Consider the following 27,940-nt stretch of genomic DNA (forward strand, 5'->3'; position numbering starts at 1 on the left):
GTTACGTAAACTTGTATAGGTTAAACATGTAAGTGTTTAAATTCTAACCTTGTCTGCATGAGATGGATTGTAGTTGTGAATATTATGAGTCTCTTCAACCCACTATCACTCCAAGATCTCACTAATTGTATTAGTGGAGTAAAGAGAGGATGAAATCGAAGGAGAGACCTAGAAGGGTTGGTAATAATTAATGGGTAGTAGGGTTTGGTCTAACTCATTATATGCAAGTTGAGGAGGAGTTAAGGATGAAGGAAGCAGAACCAACCCGAAAAGAAATTCCCTGCCTGCCTCCCTCCCGCAACCATTATTGGAATGTTGCTGCTCTTTAGGCTCTAAGCTTTCCCGTCGTCTTTCCCTGGGTGGGTTTGGCTTTGTTTTGGGGTTGTTTCCCCTTTGTTTTTTGGTACCGTGAGAGTTTCTCTCGGCTTGTTCCATGTTCTCTTTGGGCTTGTGCCCTGTTAATATAAATCTTTATTTAACAAAAATAAAAATAAAATATTCTGAAAATAGAAACCAAATTGGATACAAAAACTACACAAAATTGTAAAAACAAGAAGAAGATATAAATACCATTAATTATTTATATATTTATTAATGTCACACAAACTCTCAATTTTCTCTCTCGTTTTTTTATCTCTATAAACAGTAACAAGATCATCAAAAACTCGCCGGACATGGATTCCGGGCAACCCCCCAAAGAGATCAAACTAGGGATATTACAGAAGAGAGAGAGTATATAGCCGCGTCGGATTCACCAACAAAAAATTGGCGGAAGGGAAAATTCCTCATGGGAACAAGTTGAGTAGCTTTCTCTCCGTTCCGACAGCGTAAGAGTACGGGTGTTGATCTTCGAACCCACTCTCGAAGCACGTGCTGACGCCGGACTCATCCGAGTTCATGGACGGGGTTCCGGGTCGTCGGGTCTCCGGTTTGGGCTTGGGTTTGAAAGACGGGGTCGGGGTCAACCGGAGATCCAGATCCGCGTGTTGCTGGGGCTGAAGTAACTTGGTGGAGGACTCGTCGGACGCGGCGGATCGCTTGCGTTTCGGCGAGGAGGCCCTGGCGGACCGGGAGCTGGTGAACCGGGAGGAGGAACCGGAGTTGTGACTCGGATCTCGAAGCCTCCACATGTCGGTAGAGATAGTGACGCCGCCGACATCGGCCTCGGAGGCCTCGTCGGGAGTGGACGCTCCGCCGAGGAGCTCGGGAATCGGCCGGAGCGTACCGCCGCGGAGGACGGTCTCAACGGCAGCCTGGCAGACGTGCCAGTTGCCGGTCCAGAGCAGCCCAACTGCTCCGTTGACCGGGTTGATCGTACGGCCGCAGGCTTCAAACAACAGGGACTGAAACAGAACTGAAAACAAACGAAAATCAGAAACGAAAAAATGGAAAAACTAGTCGTGAAAACGAAGGGTACAATCAGAATAATTACGAACCGGGACGTTGGGAATCGGGGACGGCGGAGATGAAGGACATGAGGCCGGCGCGGCCGAAGAACTTGGCGACGAAGACGGTGGCGTGGCCTTGGGCTTCGGGGGTTTCGATCCACTGGAGGGAGGGGCGGAGCATGCAGGAGTCGCTGCAGCCCTTTCGGAGAACTCGACAGCCGTTGCAACTCATGATAATAATCCTTGTTGTGGAAGTGAATCAGTCAGAATTACATGAGATTGCTTTCAGTCCAAGAAAAAGGGGAGAGAGAGAGAGAGAGAGAGAGAGGAGGGGAAAATTAAGCTAAGCTGGCCAAGGAGGCCCGGGGAGGGTGATATAAATAGAGGAGAGAGACGGAGATGGGTGTGCTGAGAAGTGTTTGGGTCTGGGTGTGGAGACTGGAGAGAGAGATGAGGAGATTCCAAGGAGTTGGGCGAGAGCGGCTCCGTGTTTCCGCGCAGGATGTTCCTCCACCGTTGGATTCTTTGCTTTTGACTGTGGGAACACTGGAGAGTGGAATGTGGATTATATTTGATGGGATTGGATATGGGGTAATCGCTACCAGCTGCTTTCCTTTTCATCTCATTTATTTTGCCCCTTCGTGGCCTTTTGCTCCCTGCCTTTTCTTTTTTTAATCTTCCACTTGCATTGGAGGCTTGCGTTGCGTCACTCACAAAATAAATAAAATCAATATAATAATGCATGGTAAATTTGGTTCATATTTGGGTACAATATGATGTCATAAGTGATGTATATTGCAAATATTTAAGAAAATAAACTCATTAGTTGTTGGGCTTACACCACATCAAACTTTAACGATCTAAACTGTCTTTTTTTGCAAGTTGCACCACATAGATCATCCTTACAAAATATTAGTCATATCGGAAATGTTTAAGGTATTTAATTGAGTTCAAAGATATTGACCAACACTTTGTTCTCTAAGAAATATTAAAATTTCATCGTAATAATTAAATAGGCAAATTATTTCGAATTGAATTGAATTTTTGTAAGGATGATCTACGATCAAGACTTACAAATTAGACGGTTTGGATCGTTGAAATTCGATGTGGAATGGGTTGCACAATTAGTCCCCACTTTTTAAAAAAATAAAGATCCCTTCTCTTAAAAGGCTTCTATATACATAACTTTCCACATCATATAATACACAAATTTGATACTAAAACGTAGTCTCTTAACATTTTTCTTTGTTTAGCAATTACAATGTGGTCATCTTCCACTCCTTATTGTCGACATACACAACTAAAAGAAAATTGCTCAGGTCTTTACTTGCAAAACACAGTTTTAGTCATTACATTTTTCAATCAGAAAGCGAGAAATTTTACTCAGAAAGCGAGACATTTTATACAAAGACACAAATAACTAGTTTAAAACATAAAAAAAAAAGTTTAGATTGCACGTCGAATTGTGATTTGCAATCAGAAGGCGAGACATTTTACTCAAATCTTTATAATATATATATATATATAAGCATATGTAGGGCTAATATTTAAGCATACTATAACCATTCGTTAGTAAGGGAAGGGAAGAGGATTATATATTGCCTATCTATGAAGTAATAATATATGGCATTTGACAGTGGGGAGGGAGAAGGTCCAATAAAGGGATATGGTAATGTTTTATAAGGGGATTAACCATTGAGGGCTTTGCTTAGGATTTCGAGGAGTTTTTGAAAGCTTAAATGAGTGAAAGAATAATGGGGATGAGATTCTGAGCCGGAGGTGCAATCAAATTTAACCATGTAAGCCATTGCCTGGGTGGGGGTGGTTTGGGGGACAAGTCAGCACTCAGGGTTCGTCTTCATTTTTTTATTTTTAATTATGTTTTTTTATTGATTAATGTTGGAAATACATATATATTGCCCATATTTTGTGTCACGCTACCATACATGGAGTAACATGGAGGGAGGTGCATATGTTTTAGATTCTCTCAAGCCTTTTAAACCTTTTCTTTCTTCCACATTTTTTTAAGTCACGTTATTCTTATTTAACCTAATATAATTAATCAAGCGGATTTGGGCATCGCTAATTAAGTATGTCTATCCGTCCTTCCTTCTGCATTTAAATAAAAAAAATACCTAAGGGTATCGTAATTAAGTGAAGCAATTTCAATCAACATTCTAGCTGGGAATTGCTTATGATGATCTTAGAGTAGTATTTGGTGGAATGGGTTAAGGGTTAAGATTCTAATCTTGTCTTTACCAGTGGCAAAATGCTGACGTAACACCCCAAGATTCTAGTTTTCTAAAATTAAAATAGTACCATGTAGCACATGAACTTGGACTCAAGTGGGTTTTTGGTGGAATGGGTTAAGTGTTAAATCCTATAAATCAATCTCATGGAAGGAAAATCAATATGTTAAAGATATTGAAGGATCAAAATATCTACAAATCTTATATGATTAGTTGGTCCAATTAAATATTAAGTCTCAACTGAACTTCGTTGAAATGAATCTTGAGTTCAAATCTCACAAAAGACATTTGTTAACATAAAAAGGAGAAAAAAATCCTAATCAGAAAAATCAATATTAGGTAATTTCTTTTAATTTAATTCTTCTAAAACGAGTAGGGAGAAGTTACATTGCAAATGGAGGCACATCGACTGTCTTAGCAATAAACGTATGCATGACGATACAGTGTGAAAATGCGCCATAAATTGATATACGTGTTGAGAAAAAACACCAACTTATACATGTACAATTTTCTCTTTAGACTGAATATTGCTAGTTCTTGATGTTTATATCATCGCCCCAATTTTCCTTAAATATTAACTACATCACACTGTCATTTTTAGGTGGGAAGTTTTATCTTAAAAGACCTAATTACTCAAGGCTCACACCTCCTATACTTATGATGGAATAATTATACTTAATCCATAATTTATAACAATTACGAATAAATAATCAAAACATTTTTTTTTTTTTTGGTGAAGATAATCAAAACACACTTTCAATTTTGTATGTTCACTTCTATGTTGTCTTGTAATTCACTTTGTTCTCTTCGAATCGCAGTGCCTTCTTACATCATCGCCGCAGCTTCTAAAAAGGTGACTGCATCATATATAATATGTAGAAACATATATAATAATAATTCTCTCCTTAAAATATTAAGAAGAAAAATGGTTCATTTCATTTGGAAGAAGAAAGCATCTAATTGACTTGTGAATGATTGAAGATAAGTCCTTCACGGTTTAAACAAGTAGTTACATTACTTGGGATTATAACAGTTGAATAATGCAAGAGTTCCACTTCTTTAATCATTCTGACTTGGTTGTGTTCCAGAATAACATCTCACGTCAGTGTTAATGATAAAATAATATACAATTAATATATAAAAAAATTCTTCCCTAGTGCCTTTATGGCACAAAATCCGGTTCTAGTTACCAATAAAATGATCAATTTATTTTTGTCCTGAATCGAGATACGTATCTTTTTATGAAACATTTTTCTGCACAAAATATCTGCAGTGTTCCTGAAAACTCTGCATAACCGAGCTGGTAATTAATAAATAGTCCATTATGAATATACAAATTATTAGAAAGACTGTATTTTCGAACTATATTTGCGAATCATATGATACGATAAGTGATGTGTATATTTTTTTTAATTATCTAATTGAATGTGATTATATGATATTTTTGTTATTTTTTATTACGGCCTAGTGATATTCCTCTTCACTTGTAAGTGAAAAGTTTTAAGTTTGATTCTCGTCAAAATCGAATTTGAACCATATTTTTGCTAACCCATTATGAAGCTAAACTCACAATTCTCTCTTAATGTAGATATTATTATTTATAAAAAAAAATTAAAAATATGATATTCCTATCATTACTATGATGAATAATAGTACGATTAGCCTAAAAAAGTGGCACCAGTTGGTACTAGTAGTACTGCAGGCATAAGGCAACTGCACAAGGCATGCATTTTCGGACTTGGATTGTCTGCCCTCCCATTTCGGTGCCCTCTCCGTGTCCTCCTATTTTGTGTGATCACGGTTAAGACAAGTCAATATTTTATATTATTTTTTTATAAAAATAATAAAACAAAAAGAAATAGTAATATAAAATGTTGACGTGGTTTAACCATGACCACAAAAACAGGAGGGCACGGGGAGGGCACCAAAATTAGAGGGCAGACAATCCAAGTCCTGCATTTTCCATGAGGAACTACCCAAATGGCCAATACCCTTTACACCATGTAAATACATTTTTTTAATAAATGATATTATCTACACTAAAAGAAAGGGATGAGCATAACCTCATAATGAACTAGTAATAATATGATTTAAATTTACCCTTGGCAAGATTGGAATCCAAGATCGCATTTACAAATATAAAAAATACCGTTAAACTGTATACTAAGTGGCACCATATATGGAGACTTAGATGTTCATTGCACCTACAATTTCTGTCCGATGTTGCATTGCATCAAAGGAATGAAATTTAAGTACTAGTGTTTGATGACGTCAATTGTTGGGACACATCTCACAAAGCGTTTGATTTATTTGGTTTCACTCAATCACACATTGATCTTACTCAGTGCAAGAATGGTTTTAATCAAAACGTTTTATCCAAAGTGCATTGCATCACAGGAGAGGAACAATAAATGGTGCTCAAGTCACTTGTCTTGTCAGACGCCTCTCACAAACATCTCGCCGGTGTCACTTAGTGTGATTACTGACATAATCAAGCGATCATGCTGAAATGCATTGCATAATTAACAAAAATAAAAGGTACGGATGATCGACAATATATTATCCATCAGACACCTTCCACAAAAATATAAAACTTTTCTCACTCGATATATAAGAACTGTCTTAGTCAACAAACCACGTCGGGTGGTTTCTCTCACGCCAAAGGTATCAATGACAGTCACCTATAGCTTGAAAATTTTGGTGGCTGGGGCACACGAGATGTCTTAATTTAAGAGTAAATTGTACAAATGGTCCCTCAACTTTAATCAAATTGGAGTAATGGTCCCTCAACTAAAAATCCATTACCATTGGTCCCTCAACTTATCAAAATGTGTAGCTATAGTCATTTTCATCAATTTTGTCAAAATTTTGTCAAAATAAGCTATGTTGGAATGACCATTTATATAATTAGGGTCCCTTAACTCATCAAAGTGTATAATTATGGTTCTTTTCGTCAACTATGTCAAAAAATTTGTCAAAACGAGTTATATTGGAATGACCATTGCTACAATTGGGTTAAAGTTAAAGGACCATTTCTCCACTTGAATTAAAGTTCAGGGACCAATGGTAATGGATTTTTAGTTGAGGGACCATAGCTGCACGTTTTGATAACTGAGGGACCAAAGGTAATGGATTTTTAGTTGAGGGACCATTGCTCCAATTTGATTAAAGTTGAAGGACCATTTGTACAATTTACTCTTAATTTAAAGACTGCTTGATAAACAAATCATTCTTTCTTTAGTAAGTGTTAAAAGAAAGGAAGCGATTAAGAAAAGTGATAAAAAAAAATGAGAGCGTCTTAAACAGTGATTTGAGATGTAATTCCATCCAAATTATTGGTAAGGGTGAAAGAAGGCGCTGTTGAAAAGAGAAGAATTAGGAGCAAGGTATAAAATATCGATGATATCAGAAATATCGGTAATTCAAAAATACGGAAATTTCGATGGAAATATCGGGATATTATCGATATCGATAAAAATTGAATAAAAACCACGGAAATTGTAAGAAAAACTTGGAAATTTTTATTGAAACTTTGCAGGATGTTTATTTAATCAATTATCTATTAGTTTATTACAAAAAATTGGAAGGAAATGCATTGCATGATAGATATAATTGATTTAAGTTGATTATATAGCGAGCTGTCAAACATTGTGAGTGTAGAAAATATGTAGTAATTAATGAAAGAAGTTTAAACACACCATAATCATTTATATATAATGAATTAGTACAATATTTTACACTTTATACATTGCATGGTAAGATATATGAGTGACTTAGCAAGGTCTAAAATATCGATGATATCGGAAATATTGGTAGTCCAAAAAAATATCGGTAGTCCAAAAACACGAAAATTTCGATGAAAATATCGGGATATTATGGATATTTTATACCATGATTAGAAGGAAATAGTAGGAGTGTCCTAGTCTGGTGAGACGTGGCGTTCTTATCCCTACCGCCAGGCATGTCGCCCTCCAACTTGCAGGTGCTGACAATTTTCAACCAAACCACAACGTGTACAAACACAAGATTATCACAAATAAATAAAAGCAATCACTTCATATTTTGCCTTTGTAATGTGAGATCGACTTGTTTAAAATGAAGGAAAATAATCGTCGGATTCTTTTTGGGAATTTTAACAAAAAATTCACGGTACTGTTCATTTTAATGAAAAACCACATTTTTACACTAAAAAGTCAAACCTGGTACTATTTACTTTACCCTTTATTTTGTCCTTATCATTAAAACTCAAAGTTTTCAAGCTCTTTTCATTAGTTTTTCTTTCTTTTTTTAGGGTTCTTAAAAATTTAATAATCGTGTTTGTTTATTGTACATTGTACGATCAATTTTCATTCGATACTATTTATAATTGAATTTTAAATTTTAAATTATTTCTGATCGCACAATGTACGATAAATATAGGAATCCCTAAAATTCCTAAAAAAAGAATCCGACGAGGATCCTTTTCCTAAAACGAATTCACTATTTCGTAGAATCTCAATTTAATAATATATTATTATTGTATATACAATTTTACATTTTATAATATATTATTGATTTAAAACGTTATAATCTTACACTTAACAATATATTATTAATATGAAACATCTCATTACAATAAATGCGTACTATATAAATTATTCTCCTGTAATTTTCTTTTCTTTTCAACTATGCTTTGTTAATACATACATATATATATATATATATAATGCGTTGTTTTGGGCAATTGATTGACTTTCCTCCTCTCCTGAGCCATGCGCATGGGATAGTTGGGGGTCACTTCCGAGCCGGACTTATATTACTCCTGCACTGCAACATTGCAAACAACACACGTAACTTAAGCCTTGAGGAAGTAAAGGCTTGACCCAAAACAAAGCAAACAAAAATAAGAAGAGGTAGAGGTTAGCGATAGGTTATGCTACTTTTTAACAAGTCAAGAAAATTATCATATTTGAATATCACTGTGATGGTATCTAGTCACATATGAAAATTTTGTATTTCACGATGCTCTTTTGTATTTATGTATCACTTGATTCTATCTATGCAAGTACAAACTTTAATGCAATGACTAGACTCCTTTATGTGGGAGTCAGACATAGGATACAAAATAATTTTAGCGTAACAAATTGTTGTGCAATTTAATTTACCATGTGACGGTAATGTTATCTTAAAATAACGTCCCGTTTGCATGAATTCTTTTTCTCTCCTATGAGTTGAAAGAATCTACATGTTAATTTAGGTACCTGAAATTAAACCCTTTTAACTCAAATTAGACTTTTGGTGGTATAAGACATTTTGAATTATCAACTTAAAGATATAACAGCAATTTCAAGCTTATGCTGCCATGCATTTGATAATTTAATATTTGTCATCAGTTTATGAAAACTTAATGCATTGGGTTCTTTAAATTTGGATTTTGGAGAAATGTTTGAGTGTAAAGGCTACAACATTATGTGATACTATTAAGATTAGGATTAAAGGAGCCAATTAACCTTTTTCTATTGTTTTATTCATGCGAAAGCAGTGGCAGATTCAGAAATTTGGATGTTAGGGATCTTAATGTTAAAGGTCCAAGTTTTTTTTATAAAAACATTGCGCGAACCATGTTGAACTTATGCCAACAAATATTGACATATATTGAAGCAATATGATAATTGTTATCGAGAGAATTTGATGGGTGCTCTCGACGCAATCTGTTGAGTATTGCCGAGATATGTCTAGTATAAATTACATCAAATACTTTGTGTGCACAAAAAGAACTCATATCAAACATTCAAAGTGTTTTCAAAAACCCTCACACGTATATTTTTTGGACACCGGGTGATCCTAAAACCACCTTGGTCTCAATGTACATCTACTAATGTGCGAAAGTGAGGAGGATGAATTGAACATAAGGTCTTGCATATGGTAAATGCCCTTAATAATTTGAGTTACAAACTCTTTGACTTCACTTATTCACAATAAGTAAGAAACTAAAAACTACTAAACGCCTGCTGCCACAATTAAAGGGCATTAAAATTCATATGTTCGGTAAAATCACAAAAAAAAAAAATTGACTCGTGGTAAAGAAAGTATTTCAGTCGGAAACAACATACGAAATCATTTAGTTACGATAACATTCTTCATCTTCATTTGTTCAACAATTGCTAGCTGAACTTATGCTGCCATGCGTTTGGTAATTTTATATTTGTCATCAGTTTATGAAAACTTAATGCAATGGGTTCTTTAAATTTGGATTTTGGAGAAATGTTTGAGGGCAAAAGGCTACAACATTATGTCGTACTATTAAGATTAGGATTAGAGGAGCCAATTAACCTTTTTTCAATTGTTTTATCCAGGCGAAAGCATTGGTGGATTCAGAAATTTGGACATTAAGGATCTCAGTGTTAAAGGTTCAAGTTTTTTGATAAAACATTGTGCGAACCATGTAGCACATATGTCAACATATATTGACATATGCCGAAGCAATATGATGATTGTTATTGAGAGAATTTGTTGGGTGCTCTTGATGCAATATGTTGAGTACTGCTGAGATAAGCCTAGCAGACATTACATCAAATACAAAAGTGACTCATATCAAAAGTTTGAAGGGTTCTTGAAAGACCTTCACAAGTATATTTTTTGGACACTGAATAATCCTAAGACCACCTTGGTCCCAATGTGCATCTGCTAATGTGTGAAAGTGAGGAGGATGAATTGAAAATAAGGTCTTAAATGCGGTAAATGCCCTTAATAATTTGAATTACAAACTCTTTGACCTCACTTATTCACTGAAAGGAATAACCTTGTAAGGGCCTTTAAGAGGTTTGGCTACTCCTTATATTACTAATTGGTTTTATGGTGAAACCTCAACTTTCTTCATGGTATTAAAGCAGGTTGGCCATAAAGTCAACGGCCACACGTGCTCTGCGTCACCCCATTTATGTTGTCCACTTGTTAGGGTTGAAAATTTGTCATACGTAAGGGGGGCGTGTAGGAATGTGAGGACAAAGTCCTCTATCAATGAAAGACCAAACCATTCAAGAGCTTGTAAGAAGTTGGACTGCTTTCTGTATTTTCAATTCATTTTAAGGTGAAACTCCAACTTGCTTCAAACAGAATGAGCAGTAGACTCTGGTCAATCACAACAAAACAAGGAGTACCTTTTCATTACAACAAATAATTTGGTGAATTAATTACTTTGTATGGGTAGATAGACAAGGTATTTCGAAAAATAAATAAATTCAAGTCGATACACATACCTAATATTCTTGCTACCAATATACTATTGTCAAGCTTAGCAGAGCATGAAACATATGTCAAGGGGAAGAGAGATTCGGTGTCACGCTTTACTTTGAGGTCAAACTAAACACACTTAGGTCATCTCCAACCGATCCGGCCAGAGGGTTATAGGGCTAAAAATAGCCCGAAATGACACAAAAACTGTCTTCAACGGAAGGCTAGGCCAAAGGACCTGTGGGCCCCATCGGGCCAACAACACCAAATCAGGCCAACAAGTTGGCCCAAATGAGCCAGCCCCGGGCCTACTCAAATGTTCAAATCCAATTGCTACCTGGCATTAGCATGACACTAGCTAGCAACGGCTAATTGACGCCAGATTACTGTTGAATTTGAAATTTTTTTGTTTCCAGACAAAATTTAAAAAAATAATAATAATAAATCTAATTTCTTTCCTATAAATACCTAAGTCATTCCTACACCATTTCTCACATAATTTTCAACATTCCATACTATCTTACTTCATTTTATTTCAATTCTTCACATTCTATTCTCTTACCTCTTCCAATAATCTTTTCTTCAAATTTTTTCAAATTTTCAAATGGCCACATCTGCAATGAAAGGTAAGGCTTGGACCCGAAAAGAAGACGAAGCTCTTTGTAGGCCTTATAGATGGGTCTTGGAAGATAGTGTGAGGGGGAGTTCTCAAACAAGTGAAGGTGTTTGGATTCGTACGTCCAAAAAGTACAATTAGTTATACGAAGACACCACTCCACAGAATTTGAGAAACCACGAGAGTTATTCTTCAAGATGGGAAAAAACATCTTCATCCAAGTTTGAATAAATGGCATCAAGCAGTGTTAAAGGCCGCAAGCAGACATGAAAGCGGAGCCAATTACTATGACAAAGTAAGTGTTTTCACAACTTATTTTAAATATTTAATTATATTACATATAATTTCATAAATTAATTTCCTTTAATTTTTGTAATTATATTTTCTAGGTACGCCAAGTGGAGGAATTGTATACGGAGGACAACTCCAAAACCTTTAGTCATCACTGTTGTTAGGAAATTTGTAAAGTGTGGGTGTTATTTGAAGATCCACCTCAACAAAGAGTTGGTCCTATGCCGTTCAGAAACGCATCCTCAAATGCAGATGAGTATGAAGATGGATCTCCTACCATTCAAGAAACAAGGGTAGAAAATCCGTCTTCGAGTGAAGGTTCCATACCTAAGGCTATGGGATGAAACAAGGCCCGAAAATTGAAGGAAAAGGGCAAGGCAAAGGATGATTACACCTTTCAACAGAAAATGGCGGCCTCATTGTGATTAATGGATTAGCAAAATGCCTTTGCCACGGAAGAAAAGAACAGTAGGCACGAAGAACGGGCAAAACAAATACAAGAAGAGATGGATGATAGGAACATGCAAATGAACAATTTGGATTACACTCCAATGAGTAAGGCATATTTTGATAGAAAAAAAAAGGGAAATTATGGCCAACGAGAGTTGTTTACATCCAACTATACTCCTACAATGGCAAATGATGATGATTATAGTCTTTAAATTTAAGTTATAGTTTTTAAATTTAAGTTGTTGTAGTCTTTAAATTGAAATAATAAATTATATTTGGCCTATGGCCCTTTGACCCCTACGGTTGAAGATGATTTTTTGTCACAGGGCTATGTTTGGCCTATGGTCCTTTGGCCCCCTCGGTTGGAGATGGTATGAAATATGGTATGATACTATTCATTAAAATATAATTTATGGGAGGGCTATAAGGCTAAAGAGAGCCCTCTGTCCCTCCTTCAGTTGAAGATGGCCTTAAGTCCTCGAGTTTAGTAGGTCATACCACACTCCTATATGATGGGTGATAAACACTCAAAACTTGAATGCAGTCTACTATTTTTTTTTTATAACTAAACGATAGTGTTCACACTAAGTGAGAGATATGGCAGACTAGATACACAACAGGTTAACCATAATAATTCACAAACTTACCATTCACAATAATCAAACCTATAACATCTCACTCGCAAATGAAAAACAATATTACTAAAATCGTAGTACTAAATAGTGAATGCAATTTACTATTAAGTCTTATCTGACATTTCACGTATTAGAGATTCTTCGTCTAACTAATCATGCCAGTAATCCCAATTCTCAGTAGTTTAGACATCGTAATCCAAATTCCTAACGAAATAATTACAAAACAGCTGTTGGAAGTTGGGACCAGCCATCAAAGTAAAAGAGGGCAACAATTTCTGTATAAGAACAAACCAAAGCTCATGTCATCATAAACAAAATAGCACCAATATCCTTCGGATTCCGATTTGTGGGGTCCTCTAAGAAGGTAACTTCAGTTAGCAAATTCCCGTCCATACCCGGAAATTCAAGAGCGAACCAACGTCCGACACACATAATCGAATTTAACAATTAATCGCGCACTAAAAAATTCGAGAGTAAATGTAATCCACTGACCGCAAACCAATCCGATAGAGTTTCATTTTTATGTTAAATCAAAGTGTACGACGTTTGAATGTAAATGAAGATCACTAAAAAAATTAACCAAGCACACTTTTGACTAGTGACCGCAAACCAATCCGATACAGGGGATTATTCTATAACTAGTGACTCAACTTTTTCCATACTACTATGATCACAAATTTTCAAAAGAAACTGTGACAAAATCTCAATCAGTTCCAAGTGGTCCATCCACTTAAAGGAAAAAAAAGAAATGTAATGACAAATAAGTGGTTCCTATCATGGCTGTCAAATTTCTATCAAGATATGAAATTTCAAAAGTTCCATATAATTTCATCCACAACAAGGAATCTTCCATCTAATTTTACCTTAAGCTTTCTCAATTGCATTCAACAGAGATCAGAAGAGCGAAACTCGGAGAGACTCGTTGAGTCATGGCCTTCTATGGACCGAGACTGGTTGTGCCTATAGACGTGAAGAAGAAGCCATGGGAACAGAAGCTTCCTCTTCACAATCGGTGGCACCCGGACATACCACCGGTGGCAGAAGTGGCAGCTGGAGAGGTTTTTCGGGTCGAGATGGTGGATTTCAGTGGTGGTGGGATTACCAAAGAGTACACTGCAGAGGACATCAAACATTCCAATCCCTCCATTGTAAGTTCCCCTTCATATTCACGTGTGTTTTGTAGCTTTTCCACTCGTACTGAGTTCCATCTAGTTTGGAAGAGCAATGCCAAAAACCGAGTTCCGCGAGGTTCGAAAAAGCGAAAAAATGACATGAATTGTATGTGCAGAGTATCATGCAGTTCTACCTTTCCAACCAAACATCCTCAAACATAGTATGATTCCAGATCTACATGTTTCTGGGGAAATAAATTTAAATGCTGGATTTGTCAGTCAAGTGAAAAATAGGCAAACTGTTGTGTTGTATTTGTCCCGTGCTGAAAACTTGAAAGGTAGTTGGGGACCGACCTTTGGAAAAATATATCACCCCATTTATCATCCAGCGAATGTAAGGATACCATCGTCCTTCCTCTTTCCTACAATAGATGCTATTGAGTTGACCTAATTGTATAAAACATACATCCCTATGCTCCCTGTTTTTCCACTAGTTCATCTATGGCTCCCCGGACTCCGAGACTAGTCGTGCCAGTAGACCTGAGCAGAAAACCGTGGCAGCAAAAGCTACCCCTTCACAACCGTTGGCACCCTGACCTACCCCCGGTGGCGGAGGTTAAAACCGGTGAGGTCTTTAGAATTGAGATGGTAGACTGGACTGGAGGTACTATTAAAGATGATGACTCTGCACTAGATATAAAGTCCATAGACCTCTCAACAGTAAGTATGGATTTTATCCTATGTTAAAAAATGGTACATATAGGATCGAGTTAAGATCCTGAGTCTACAAATTATTGAGATCATCAGTCACTACTCGTTTATAATGTAATCAGTAGTATGGAGAACAAGAACATCTAGAATGGTAAATTAATGTAAGAGTAATATGTTTCAAACTTGTGCAGGTTCATTACCTCAGTGGACCGATTAGAATTTCGGATTCCGATGGAATTCCAGCACAGCCAGGCGATCTTCTGGTGGTTGAGATATGCAACTTGGGTCCTCTCCCAGGAGATGAATGGGGTTTCACTGCGACATTTGACAGAGAAAATGGAGGGGGTTTTCTGACTGACCATTTTCCTTCTGCAACCAAAGCTATCTGGTATTTCGAAGGGATATATGCCTACTCGCCTCACATACCAGGTGAAATCTCAACCTATTTCCTTTTCTCGTGCCAGTAACGTTGTTAAAAGATTCAGTAGGGTACTCCTGTCACTAACATGGTATTGTATATGCACGTCAGGAGTGAGATTCCCAGGGTTAACCCACCCCGGAATAGTTGGAACAGCACCATCAATGGAACTCCTGAAAATATGGAATGAAAGGGAGAGGGAACTTGAAGAAAATGGACTCAAGACTATGAAATTATGTGAGGTTTTGCATCAACGACCCTTGGCTAACCTACCATCAACAAAAGGTTGCGTCCTTGGAGGGGTATGCGACATTGAAAACTACTAAATTTAGGCTATCAAAATAACAATGAACCTGCAGCACAACTCAATTTTTATAATTGCTTTGCTGCATACTACAAGAATTGTAAAACTCTGCAGCCTACTGCACAGAGACAATATCACAATAACCATGCTGTCTTGTTATACTAACACGTCCTGGTTATACATAGATCAAAGAGGGCACTCCTGAATGGGAAAAGATCGCCATGGAGGCTGCAAGAACCATTCCAGGAAGAGAAAATGGAGGCAATTGTGACATAAAAAATCTTAGTCGTGGTTCAAAGGTATACCTTCCAGTATTCGTTGAAGGAGCAAATCTTAGTACTGGTGACATGCACTTTTCCCAGGGTGATGGAGAAATTTCATTCTGCGGGGCAATTGAGATGAGTGGATTCCTGGAGCTCAAGTAAATATTCCACATCTCATCTCTTAAACTTTTACTACAGCCAAACTAGAGGCTTCATGAGAAAGGGCAGGAACTTGTTATAATAGCTAAACGATCCTACTTATACATTCAAATTTGGCATAAAACAAAATGTGACACATTCAGATAAGTATACACACACATATATGTAATACAGTTCAGTTTACCCTATATGATCCTATTATTAGGTGCGAAATTATAAGGGGAGGAATGAAAGAATACCTTACACCAATGGGGCCCACACCTCTTCACGTAAACCCAATCTTTGAGATAGGCCCGGTCGAGCCAAGATTCTCAGAGTGGTTGGTATTTGAGGGCATCAGTGTTGATGAGAGGGGGAAGCAGCATTACCTAGATGCAACTGTGGCGTACAAGCGTGCAGTACTCAATGCTATTGACTACCTCTCTAAATTTGGATACTCCAAAGAACAGGTTTCGACTTCTCTCCTTATCACATAGCCAATTCCCAACAACTCACAATCACAAGCACACACAGAGACAACGAAAGATTCATATTACTGCAGTCTTCCTTACTGATCTAGCATCTGTCACGTATCAGAGCTACCTTCTGTTGTCATGCTGCCCGTGTGAGGGAAGAATTTCCGGTATAGTTGACTCTCCCAATGCTGTTGCAACCCTAGCAATCCCAACAGCTATCTTTGACCAGGTAATTATTTCTGGCCAAGCCTCCTAAAGATTTATATTACCCTATACTAATACTACCACTTTCCATCTACAAAATGTTTCCAGTTATAACATGTTGCTATTTTACACTACCTACTCAAATGACTGAAGTTACAATAGCTACATATCTAGATGCACCTACAAGAGTGGGTCGTCAAAAACACAAATAGATTTTCTTCTAATGAGGAAAGGGGATCGTATAACTTGTAAGGATTGCAAAGTTATACCAGGAGAGAGCATGGCTAATCAACATCGCTTGTTGGTGATGGATGTACATATCAAAAGAGTGAGAAAAAAGAACAAGACTTGGAAGTGCCCAAGGACTAGATGGTGGAATCTAAAAGAAGAAAAACAAGCCATTTTCAAAGAGAAAGTAATCACCCAGTGTGTGTGGGATAGAGAGGGGGAAGCTAACCAAATGTGGGATTCCATGGCTAGTTGTATCCGAAAAGTAGCAAAAGAGGTATTAGGAGAGTCCAAGGGCTTTGCCCCACACCAAAAGGAATCTTGGTGGTGGAATGAGGAGGTACAAACAAAGGTGAAGGCTAAGAAGGAATGTTGTAAAGCCTTATACAAGGATAAGACCGATGAAAATGGTGAAAGGTATAGAAAAGCGAAGCAAGAGGCGAAGAAAGCTGTGAGAGAAGCTAAGTTAGCGGCTTATGACGATATGTATAAGCGACTAGATACCAAAGAATGAGAGTTGGATATCTATAAACTAGCTAGAGCAAGGGAAAAGAAGACAAGGGACCTAAATCAAGTGAGGTGCATCAAGGATGAGGATGGAAAGGTTCTTGCTACAGAGAACGCGGTTAAAGACAGATGGAAAGGTTATTTTCATAATCTTTTCAATGAAGGACATGAAAGGAGTGCTTCTTTAGGGGAGTTGAGTAACTCAGAAGAGTGTAAAAACTACTCTTTTTATCGTAGAATCCGGAAGGAAGAAGTGGTTGTAGCTTTGAAGAAGATGAAGCATAGAAAAGCAGTAGGCCTAGACGATATACCAATCGAAGTGTGGAAAGTTTTGGGAGAGACAGGTATAACATGGCTCATTGACCTTTTCAATAGGATTTTGAAAACGAAGAAGATGCCAAATGAGTGGCGAACGAGCACTTTGGTGCCTATCTACAAGAATAAGGGCGATGTACAAAATTGCATGAACTATAGGGGTATTAAGCTAATGAGTCATACAATGAAGCTCTGGGAGAGAGTCATTGAGCATAGATTGAGGCAAGAGACACGGGTTTCGGACAACCAATTCGAGTTTATGCCAGGGCGCTCAACCATGGAGGCAATCTATCTCTTACGAAGATTGATGGAAAGATATAGAGATGGGAAAAAGGATTTACACATGGTCTTTATAGATTTGGAAAAAGCGTATGATAGGGTCCCAAGAGACATTCTTTGGAAGATTTTAGAGAATAAAGGAGTACGAGTAGCATATATCCAAGCTATACAGGATATGTATGAAGGAGCAAAGACTGCCGTAAGAACTCATGAAGGACAAACCGAAAGCTTTCCCATAACTGTAGGATTACATCAAGGCTCATCCTTAAGTCCTTACCTTTTTGCGTTGGTAATGGATGAGTTAACAGGACATATTCAAGATGATATTCCTTGGTGTATGCTTTTCGCAGACGATATAGTGTTGATAGATGAAACTCAGGAAGGGGTAAATGCAAAGCTTAACCTTTGGAGAGAAGTGTTGGAATCTAAAGGTCTTCGCCTAAGCCGATCAAAGACAGAATATATGGAGTGCAAGTTCAGTGCAAATGGAGGCCAAAACGAGTTAGGGGTGAGGATCGGAGATCAAGAAATACCAAAGAGCGACCGTTTTCGTTACCTAGGATCTATCTTGCAAAAGAACGGAGAATTAGATGGAGATCTCAACCATAAAATACAAGCTGGATGGATGAAGTGGAAGAGTGCATCCGGCGTGTTGTGTGACCGCCGTATGCCACTGAAGCTCAAGGGAAAATTTTATAGGACGGCAATAAGGCCGGCGATGCTGTATGGCACAGAATGTTGGGCGGTGAAGCATCAACACGTACACAAAATGGGTGTAGCGGAGATGAGGATGCTTCGTTGGATGTGTGGGCACACGAGAAAGGATAAGATTAGGAATGAGGATATCCGGGGTAAAGTAGGAGTAGCCGAAATTGAAGGAAAGATGAGAGAAAATCGGTTACGGTGGTTTGGACATGTGCAAAGAAGGCCTACTGACGCTCCGATTAGAAGATGCGACTATGGGACAGAGGTTCAGGGCCGAAGGGGTAGAGGAAGACCTAGGAAAACTTTGGAAGAGACCCTAAGAAAAGACTTAGAGTACTTGGATCTAACGGAGAACATGACACAGGACAGAACACAATGGCGTTCTAAGATTCATATAGCCGATCCCACTCAGTGACTTGGATTTTCCAAGTCTCCAACCGAGAAGTTTTCCTCACTCGGGAAATTAAGGGAACACTACCTCAACCTACATGCTCCACTCACAAAGCTTCAACATACAAGCTTCAACAAAAGAAAATTCAAAGAACTTAGCGAAGAAAGCTTTGGTGTATTTAACACAATACGTTGAAATGAAGAAAAGCTTATTTATTGATATCCCCGATAAATTACAAATATGTACATATACTTGAGTCAAAATAAACAAACAAGAGGGAGCCTTCACAAAGGTTGCTTAGGAGAAGTCTCAGCAGTCGGTAGAGCCCCAGAAAGAGAAGGTACCAGAGGGGGATCATTCAGAGCCTCAGTACTGGATAGAACCCTAGAAGGAGGAGGCATCAGAGGTTGATCATTTGGAGCTTCATTACGCGGTACAGCCCGAGAAGACGAAGGCAATAAATGCCTTTGGAACAAACCCACAAATCTCTGATGATCAAGTAAAACCTGACCATCAGATTCCTTCATCTGGTCAAGCTTCCTCTTCATGTTTGTAGCATAGTCATGTGCGAGCCGGTGCAACTGTTTATTCTCATGCTTGAGCCCTCTAATCTCCTGTTTGAGACTCATCACTTCAGCCGCCAATGATTCAACTTGGCGGGTTCGAGCAAATAGGCGTTGGGCCATATTAGACACAGAATCTGCACACTGAACACTGAGAGCCAGAGAATCCTTAACAGCCAACTCATCAGACCGTTTAGAAAGTAGTCTGTTATCTTTGGGAGTGAGAAGGTTCCTGGCCACTACCGCAGCGGTCATATCATTCTTCATCACGGAATCCCCAACGGTAAGAGGACCAGTAGGGGAGACGAAGGATGGGCGCCATATGTTGTCTGGAGAAGGCGGGGCTGCCTCTTCAACAAGGTTCAAGTCAAAACGACGGTCGGAGGGGCCAGACATTTTCAAAGGTGTTGAAGAGAGAAGAGGTCGGACAAATCAAGATCTTAGAAGTGCAAGAATGGAGCTTCTACTGGTGGATATTCAAGTGTGCTTTGGAACTTAATGTCAGCCCCTATAAAAATCTGCACTCGACGAAGCTTCAGAAATCGAAGAGGCGCCTGCTCAGAAATTGAAGAGGCGTTTGCTTTCTCAAAAGCTGGGCTGCTCAGAGACCACGAGGGTCGATCTCAGAAATCGAAGAGGCGTTTGCTTTCTCAAAAGCTAGGCTGCTCAAAGACCACGAAGGCCGATCTCAGAAATCGAAGAGGCTTGCTTTCTCAAAAGCTGGGCTGCTCAGAGACCACGAGGGCCGATCTCAGAAATCGAAGAGGCACCTACTTTTCTAGCCTTGTCAGCACCTGTCACACGCACACTCAACTTTGCGGAAATTATGGGCATTCTATCGAAGATTTCTGGGGAAGTAGAAAGCACATGAATCGTACTGTTCAATCACCCACTTCCCACACGCAACAGTAGCTCATGGGTACCACAGATAACTTTGCCAAAGTTCTCTGACAAAGTTGAGACACGTGAAGCTTGCAGCTCCCACTACATCGCTCTGACCAAGAAGGGTAAAAGAATAGCAAAGAAACAACACTAACCAAGTTTAGACACATAAATTTTGAAGGTCTAGCTACCATATTATTACCCACAAGGGTAAAGGGACAGTACCACTGCTGGATAATTGGAAAGTCCCGGTGTGTCAACCTCTGTGCTTCGTGGCAAGGTAGACTAGCAAACATGCCCAACCTTTACTCACATTCGAGAAAACACTCCCAACAAGATTGCTTGCTCCAAAATCGAAGAGGCACCGCGCTCCGAATCTCGAGAGCCAGACTCTCAACATGATTACTTTCTCAAAAATCGAAGAGAGGGTAAGGGTGCGTTTGGTACGTGGGACGGGACGGAACGGGACAAGGCGTTCCGTCCCGCGTTTGGTGCGCCAAAAATGGGTGGAACGGGCTGTTCCACGGGACAGATTTTGAGTGTTTTTGCGTTCCACCTCCCCCCTGGAACGGGTTTGTTCCACGTTTGTGGAACGCAATGTTTTACCATTTTAAGACAAATATACCCCATGTCTTTTTCAAAAATTACACCTTCGTTCCGTCCCGTCCCGTCCCGTTCCGTCCCGTCCCGTCCCGTTCCGTTCCGTTCCGTTCCGTCTGCGTACCAAACGCACCCTAAAGGAACAGTACCACTGCTGGATAATTGGAAAGTCCCTGTGTGTCAACCTCTGTGCTTCGTGGCAAGGTAGACTAGCAAACATGCCCAACCTTTACTCACATTCGAGAAAACACTCCCAACAAGATTGCTTGCTCCAAAATCGAAGAGGCACCGCCCTCTGAATCTCGAGAGCCAGACTCTCAACATGATTACTTTCTCAAAAATCGAAGGGAGGGTAAAGGAACAGTACCACTGCTGGATAATTGGAAAGTCCCTGTGTGTCAACCTCTGTGCTTCGTGGTAAGGTAGACCAGCAAGATTGCTTTCTCAAAAATTGAAGAGGCATCGTTCTCCGAATCTCGAGAGCCAGATCCCCGACAGGATTGCTTGTTCGAAAACCGAAGAGGCACCACTTTCCCAACTTCAAGAGCTGGATCTCCTTGGATAAAGCTTGTCTGTAATCTTCACACGCAACATCAGCTTTCCAGATACCACAGACCACTTTTTCAAAATGCTTTGACAGAGTTAAAACATGTGAAGTTGGCAACTCCCACTACCGTGCTATGACCAAGTAGGGTAAAGGAATAGCATTATTACTTGATGTTAGGGAGACTCCTATATATGTCGACCTCCATCCCCAACGGACAGGCAGACCTGCAAAAAATGCTCAACCCTTCATCTTATCTAAGAGGGCACTCCCAACGAAGCCTTTCGAAATATTCAGCTTTCTTTCCCCCCGATAATACCTCTGTAAACAAGCTATACTAGAGCAAGAATATCTCATATCATCAGGGTTAAAAGCAAGAGTATCCCATATCATGCTTTTTCCCTGTCTTTTCCTTTGGCCTTGTTCTTACCTGCAAGACAAGGAGAAAGAGAGCAATCAGTCAGCACTTGGAATCAAGCTTCCAGCCAGGAACTGACTGCCTGGAACCCCTTACCTGATTACTTACCTGGCATTGCTCTCGAGTACTCATCTTTAACATCTTATGCTTCCAGGGAAGATACCACATCTGCCTGAGGAACAGATAGGGCAAGTGAGAAGGATACAAGGAAGCATGTGGAGACAAGCGTAACAGCACACGTGCAGATACATCCACTACTCTGTCAAAAGCAAAAGTATCCCATATCAGCAGGGTCGAACGTACTCTAGATTTGATGAACTTGTTTTGACCCTCAAATTCTTCAATCGGCCTTATACTCTGGAGGAAACCAGAAAACCCTCCAGCCCAGTTTAAGAATAAGCCTGTGGAAAGTTACTTCTTCAAAAGCAAAAATATCCTATATCATCTCTTCTCATTTTTCTTCTCTTTATCCTTCATGCTGCCTGCAAGATAGGGAGAATGTGAACAATCAGCCGGAGCTCTGATTGCTTACCTTGTCTGTCACCTCTTTCAGTAGATCCCCTAGCTCGGCGACTTGGGGGACTCCTACTACATGGTTTGTATCGCGTTTGACCAAGCCTGAAACTACAAGTAAGCTTCAAGTGAAATTGATACATTACCTTGTGCATCTCCACCAGTTACAGATACCACCCATGGATGGAGGAAGAGTACTTCCAGAGAAGATGCCACATCTACCTATGAGACAGATAAGGCAAGTCAAGACGATACCACACTCCGGTACTTAGAAGTTTCGTGGTTACGAGATCATTCTCCCACAATATTTCCTAATGTCATTTGTACTAAATCATTCACTTGTACTCACTAAAGGAGAGCTTGAACCTATGTACTTGTGTAAACCCTTCACAATTAATGAGAACTCCTCTATTCCGTGGACGTAGCCAATCTGGGTGAATCACGTACATCTTGTGTTTGCTTTCCTATTTCTATCCATTTATATACTTATCCACACTAATGACCGGAGCAATCTAGCGAAGATCACAAAAAGTGACCGTTTTCGCTACCTAGGATCTATCTTGCAAGAGAACGGAGAATTAGATGGAGATCTCAACCATAGAATACAAGCTGGATGGATGAAGTGTAAGAGTGCATCCGGCGTGTTGTGTGACCGTCGTAGGCCACTGAAGCTCAAGGGAAAATTTTATAGGACGGCAATAAGGCCAGCGATGTTGTATGGCACAGAATGTTGGGCGGTGAAGCATCAACACGTACACAAATTGGGTGTAGCGGAGATGAGGATGCTTCGTGGGATGTATGGGCACACGAGAAAGGATAAGATTGGGAATGAGGATATCCGAGGTAAAGTAGGAGTAGCCAAAATTGAAGGAAATATGAGAGAAAATCGGTTCCGGTGGTTTGGACATGTGCAAAGAAGGCCTACTGACGCTCCGGTTCGAAAATGTGACTACGGGACAGAGGTTCAGGGCCGAAGGGGTAGAGGAAGACCTAGGAAAACTTTGGAAGAGACCCTAAGAAAAGACTTGAGTACTTGGATCTAACGGAGGACATGACACAAAACCGAGCGCAATGGCGTTCTAGGATTCATATAGCCGACCCCACTTAGTGGGAAAAGGCTTTGTTGTTGTTGTATGCATACTACATACAAATATAAATAAGAGTCCTCTCCTGAACTTTTTCACAGTAAATTCATGTTTCAAGGAGCAAAAATGAGCTTGTCTAGTCAAAACAAAAGCAATCACAAAATATAACAACTTAATTACACAGTACACTTATATTTTACTTTAACTTGGATGATCCCTCAACCTTAATGCTCAAGCAGAAAGGTCTAAGCTATCCGTAGAAGTCGTAATTGATCAAAAACTTTTTCATATGCACACCAAGGTAACTAACCCAAGGCTACAAGCATAATGGAGGCAATGTGCTTTCCTACAACAAAGCTCACAATAAATTACTCATAAACAGAAATGATTTGTTGTAAAGCCTATTGATATGTTTAAATTACTTTCTCTAAATGCACAGGATATTCGCCCAAAAGCAAACAAGGTGCCTGTTGGTCCCCGGATAGTGAGGAAACCAGATGTCCTAAAATGTAGTTATGATGGAAATTTGCCAACGACAAGGAACCCTAGCTCTGCAACATAACCATCATCAAGAGTGCTCAGTAAATAAAAGTCATTTCGGCCTTTATTTTTCATTCCTACTAAGTTATGCAGGTATTGGGATATATAGAAAGTAGAACTGAATTGTCAAAGCAAACCATCTACATTCTATGTAAGCAGTGCAGGTACATTGTAGCAGGTACATTGTGATAGGGTAAAAAGATCATGAACAAATCATGCAGCAAAAAGTTCAACCCTATTTGCCCTATGACTTCAAGTTTGAATAATGAAAAACTATTATAGCAGCAGCAGGTAAATGTTTAGACTGGACCTCGAAAATCTGAACAAGGCACTAATACATAGAATATGCTTGCGTCATCGGTCTGATGTTAAGCATGCTGTTGCTACTCCTCATCAGCTGAATCTTCTTACCCATCTACTACTTAAATTGGCAATAATCTGAGAGTTGATTTTCACCAATCATCTTCTAAACTGCCAATATATATCAAGATTGAACTAATCTTCACAAGGTAGATCAGAGCCATGATATAAGTTTATACATGGATGGTAATTTTTAATGCATATAAACCAATTGAGGAACAGACACATGTAGAGTGCAGGAGTAGTGTTTACTATTGGACACTTGACTTCAAGTGAGATTCAGTGGGTTCATAAGATAAAAATAAGCAAAAATCATGCACCAATTTGAACCAGATCTCTTATCCTGCAATGCAATTCTCTGATCACAAAAACTACTAAACGCCTGCTGCCACATTCAAAAGGCATTAAAATTCTTATGTTCAGTAAAATCACAACAAAAATTGACACGTGGTAAAGAAAGTATTTCAGTCGGAAACTACATACTAAATCATTTAGTTACGATAACATTCTTGATCTTCATTTGTTCAACAATTACTAGCTGAACTATGCAAAATTATAGAAGCCACAACACTTCCAAAAGGGAATAGGATGTCAGAAATTGTTTCATACTAATCCAAAGACTAACTAGAAACTTCAAAGCCAAAAATTTTCCATCCTCCGAATGACATAGATAGCAAAGGTGTACTCTAAGATATAGTGCACTCAATAATATATAGAGAGGGTTCGATGGTGTTGCAGAGCAGGACACTGAATGCCAAAAGACCAAAGCCAAAGGTCTAACTCAATACTCAGCACCTGAAAAAGAAACCCCACTAGTAAATCAAAGGGATTGATTAGAGATGATAAAGAAAAGAAAACTGATGCAGGATACAGTTTCAAGTGCAAAGGCACAACATGGTCCAACAACAGTTCACTTGGGTGAGAATAGAATTGGTGCAAAAATCCGAATGTTTTATTACTTAAATGCAGCCACAAGAAGAATTTAAATGTTCACATACAAAAAATTACAGACTATGACCACGACTGAAAATAACCATACCTGCTTCCCTGATTTCATACTGATCAACTCCTTCATTTTCTCGACAGCATATATGGAGCAAGCTCGCAGTTCAACTTCCTCCTCACTGCCTGCAACTATTTGACTATTAGCCTCGATAGCACTGGCAAGGGTTGCACTATACTTCAGCACACCCAGCTGTTGAAGCACGGCTGGAACAATATAGTCCGCCATAATAGTGATTGAGCCAATGTCATAAAATTCTCCATATCCTTGGCCTCCAAATGCACCCCATAAATCTGCTGCAAATATCTGAGCTCTTTTATACAAAAATACTTGGTGGCCTTTGTATACTGAGTGGTCTCGGAAACCTAGAAAGTTTAATTAGTTACAGTAAATATGCCTGTTTCCTCGGGAATAACCCCTACAAACTCTGCAGCTATCAAAAATGACTTTAAACCCTAAAATGTACCAGGAAAGTGACGAGTAACCAGAGCTACAAGCTTAACAGCTGACTTTCCACATGACTCCACAAGATTAGATGCTTTGCCATCAAAGCTTCTCTCCAGTTCAAACCCAACCTGGGCCACAAAAGTTAACAATATTTTGAATATTTGACAGGGATGCATCATTTTCCTAAAATGGTATTTGTATTTTCAATTGAGGGTGGGATGATTCTTTAAATAAAAAAATAATCCATAACATCAACGTATATTGTCTCCTGCTTAGACTGATAAATTCAAGAGAAATTAATAGTTACAGACCCAGAGTAATAAAAAAATCAAACAAAAAGAAACTGGAAGGGCATTTCTTAAGAGAATAAGAGAAAATGTAAGAATAAAAGCTTCTGTAAATTTAAAGGTAAATTTTACCTCTTGTAACAAACGAACTCTCTCGTCCTCCAAAGGTAGTGACCTTGGCCATTTCAACAGCTCCCGCAGTTCAGGACCTTATAACATAAACCTCTTTAATCAAATTACTTTCAAGTAGAAGAGTGTCACTTAAGTCAGAGTTTAGAACTTTTAAACTGCCAAACTTGTTAACAAGAGCACAGCTTCACAACCAAAAATTTAACATTCTGTAGAGGCAGTCATTTTTCTTCTACCAATTGGGACAAAGGAGTACACTTGATGTATATATATCGCAATTGGTGTGTACATGTGAAAATACATATTTATGGACATGGAGATATGTGTTCAAGAAGATGAGTACCGGTGTATTTCTGCAGACGATCAGCATCAAACACAGATTTGTCATTTTGCATTGCTGCCTTCAGACCGGCAGCCAAATTGTCGTAATTTAAGTCCTTATCTGTCAAGAAAAAGAAAAAATTATAAAGAAACAATTTTAGCACAGAAAACATAGTGAATAAAGTGCATTTGGCAACATTGATATGAATATAATCTCGTCAATCCATAAAATAATTGATCACTTTCCGCCAGCAACTGACATAGGGTTCCATGAGCGACCATATGAAAACCGCTCTACAACAACGACACAGCAGCAGACATACACACATTGAAGTATTGGTTTGACTGTCATGAAAAGTTCAAATCTTGATAAAACTGGCAAGCACATTTATAAAGAACATTTTTTCTAGCCGAATTTCGCAACTTGGCTCGGTAATGAAAAGAATAAGTATAATGCCCAAAACATTTTTTCCTTGTTCTCTAATCTACTAAGGTGCTCTGTTTCACTGACCATTATTCTTGAATTATTCTAATAACAAAAAAAAAATTTGAGCTACAAAATACAGGAAAATACACTAAAATTTGAGCTCCAACAAAACAAATTAAAAATTTGAAAAAATGGATACATACCAGGCCAAAAGCAGAAATTCAAAGCGTCCAACACAAAGAGGTACTGAACGGTGAGAGGTCCATTGTCGAAATAGTGTATCCCTTCGAAATCCCATTCCACCTTCGGAATTGTATCTATCGTCTCCGCCACTTTCTCAATCCCTAAAAATTAAAAATAATAATAATTAAAACCCAATTAAAATAATCAAAAACCAACACTAGAGAAACATGAACAAGGTGCGGAGAGACCTGAAGAATCGACGAGGACGTGAGAAGAATGGCTTGCGACCCAAGCAGAGCTTGCCCTAACATCGTCCATGGCTGCTTCCACTCGGCGCTCTGCGTTCAAAATTCAAACCCTAGAGACAGAGAGTGGGACTTGTGCCTGGTTCCAAGTTTCCCGCTTTTGCTGGTGTCTTTTATTCGTTACCCTTCCCAGGATAATCATTAATAATTAATTAGAGGTAAATGCCCTCTCTGATGATGATTTTATTTCGTTTTTTTTTTTTAATTAATTAATTAATTATGTTGTTTCTTTCCATTTTAGCAGTTGTGGAATTCCATTCCGGCGGCCGGAGACTTTTCCGTGTATACTATAGCCACAGAACGGCTCACGTGGGAAAGACCTGCACTTTCTCCCTGCACACACTTTTTCAATGAACTCATACTGACTAGGATGAGATAAAAAGGTGCACGCTCTTCCTCATGGCACCCCTCTGAATTTTTGTGTGTGTTTTTGGGTCAGAT

At 38.7% G+C, this 27,940-nt stretch overlaps 3 protein-coding genes across 4 annotated transcripts; 1 reads left to right on the forward strand and 2 right to left on the reverse strand.

The window, feature by feature from the left end:
• Positions 1-561: 561 nt before the first annotated feature.
• LOC103401493 (LOB domain-containing protein 37-like) lies at positions 562-2,031 on the reverse strand. The gene is made up of 2 exons (XM_008340200.4): positions 1,437-2,031; positions 562-1,354 (listed from the first exon to the last, which is right to left on the reverse strand). The coding sequence occupies exons 1-2, from the start codon at positions 1,618-1,620 to the stop codon at positions 786-788; spliced, it is 753 nt and encodes a 250-aa protein (XP_008338422.3). The 5' UTR covers positions 1,621-2,031; the 3' UTR covers positions 562-785.
• An 11,067-nt stretch (positions 2,032-13,098) lies between these two features.
• On the forward strand, positions 13,099-24,324 carry LOC103431619 (uncharacterized). 2 transcript variants are annotated; one of them, XM_029095292.2, is made up of 7 exons: positions 13,099-13,989; positions 14,856-15,093; positions 15,194-15,384; positions 15,572-15,807; positions 16,014-16,257; positions 16,385-16,492; positions 23,937-24,324. In XM_029095292.2, the coding sequence occupies exons 1-7, from the start codon at positions 13,771-13,773 to the stop codon at positions 24,057-24,059; spliced, it is 1,359 nt and encodes a 452-aa protein (XP_028951125.1). In that variant the 5' UTR covers positions 13,099-13,770; the 3' UTR covers positions 24,060-24,324. The 2 variants fall into 2 exon arrangements, with proteins under 2 accessions (XP_028951125.1, XP_028951127.1); XM_029095294.2 differs by having other exon boundaries at positions 13,662-14,673.
• Positions 24,325-24,859: 535 nt separating this feature from the next.
• On the reverse strand, positions 24,860-27,940 carry LOC103425140 (uncharacterized). Its single transcript, XM_008363211.4, has 7 exons — positions 27,443-27,940; positions 27,215-27,355; positions 26,607-26,705; positions 26,267-26,343; positions 25,867-25,975; positions 25,437-25,765; positions 24,860-25,192 (listed from the first exon to the last, which is right to left on the reverse strand). The coding sequence occupies exons 1-7, from the start codon at positions 27,510-27,512 to the stop codon at positions 25,100-25,102; spliced, it is 918 nt and encodes a 305-aa protein (XP_008361433.3). The 5' UTR covers positions 27,513-27,940; the 3' UTR covers positions 24,860-25,099.

The sequence above is a fragment of the Malus domestica genome, chromosome 15 (genome assembly GCF_042453785.1).
Source record: "Malus domestica chromosome 15, GDT2T_hap1".
Lineage (NCBI taxonomy): Eukaryota > Viridiplantae > Streptophyta > Magnoliopsida > Rosales > Rosaceae > Malus > Malus domestica.

Coding starts and splice junctions, on each gene's coding strand:
- LOC103401493 (XM_008340200.4), bottom strand. CDS start 1,620: ATGAGTTGCAACGGCTGTCGAGTTCTCCGAAAGGGCTGCAGCGACTCC. Junction 1,355..1,436: donor CCCCGATTCCCAACGTCCCG/GTTCGTAATTAT, acceptor GTTTGTTTTCAG/TTCTGTTTCAGTCCCTGTTG.
- LOC103431619 (XM_029095292.2), top strand. CDS start 13,771: ATGGCCTTCTATGGACCGAGACTGGTTGTGCCTATAGACGTGAAGAAG. Junction 15,094..15,193: donor CTACTCGCCTCACATACCAG/GTGAAATCTCAA, acceptor TATGCACGTCAG/GAGTGAGATTCCCAGGGTTA. Junction 15,808..16,013: donor AGTGGATTCCTGGAGCTCAA/GTAAATATTCCA, acceptor TCCTATTATTAG/GTGCGAAATTATAAGGGGAG.
- LOC103425140 (XM_008363211.4), bottom strand. CDS start 27,512: ATGGACGATGTTAGGGCAAGCTCTGCTTGGGTCGCAAGCCATTCTTCT. Junction 27,356..27,442: donor CGTCCTCGTCGATTCTTCAG/GTCTCTCCGCAC, acceptor TTTAATTTTTAG/GGATTGAGAAAGTGGCGGAG. Junction 25,193..25,436: donor GTATGAAATCAGGGAAGCAG/GTATGGTTATTT, acceptor TTTCTTTTTCAG/GTGCTGAGTATTGAGTTAGA.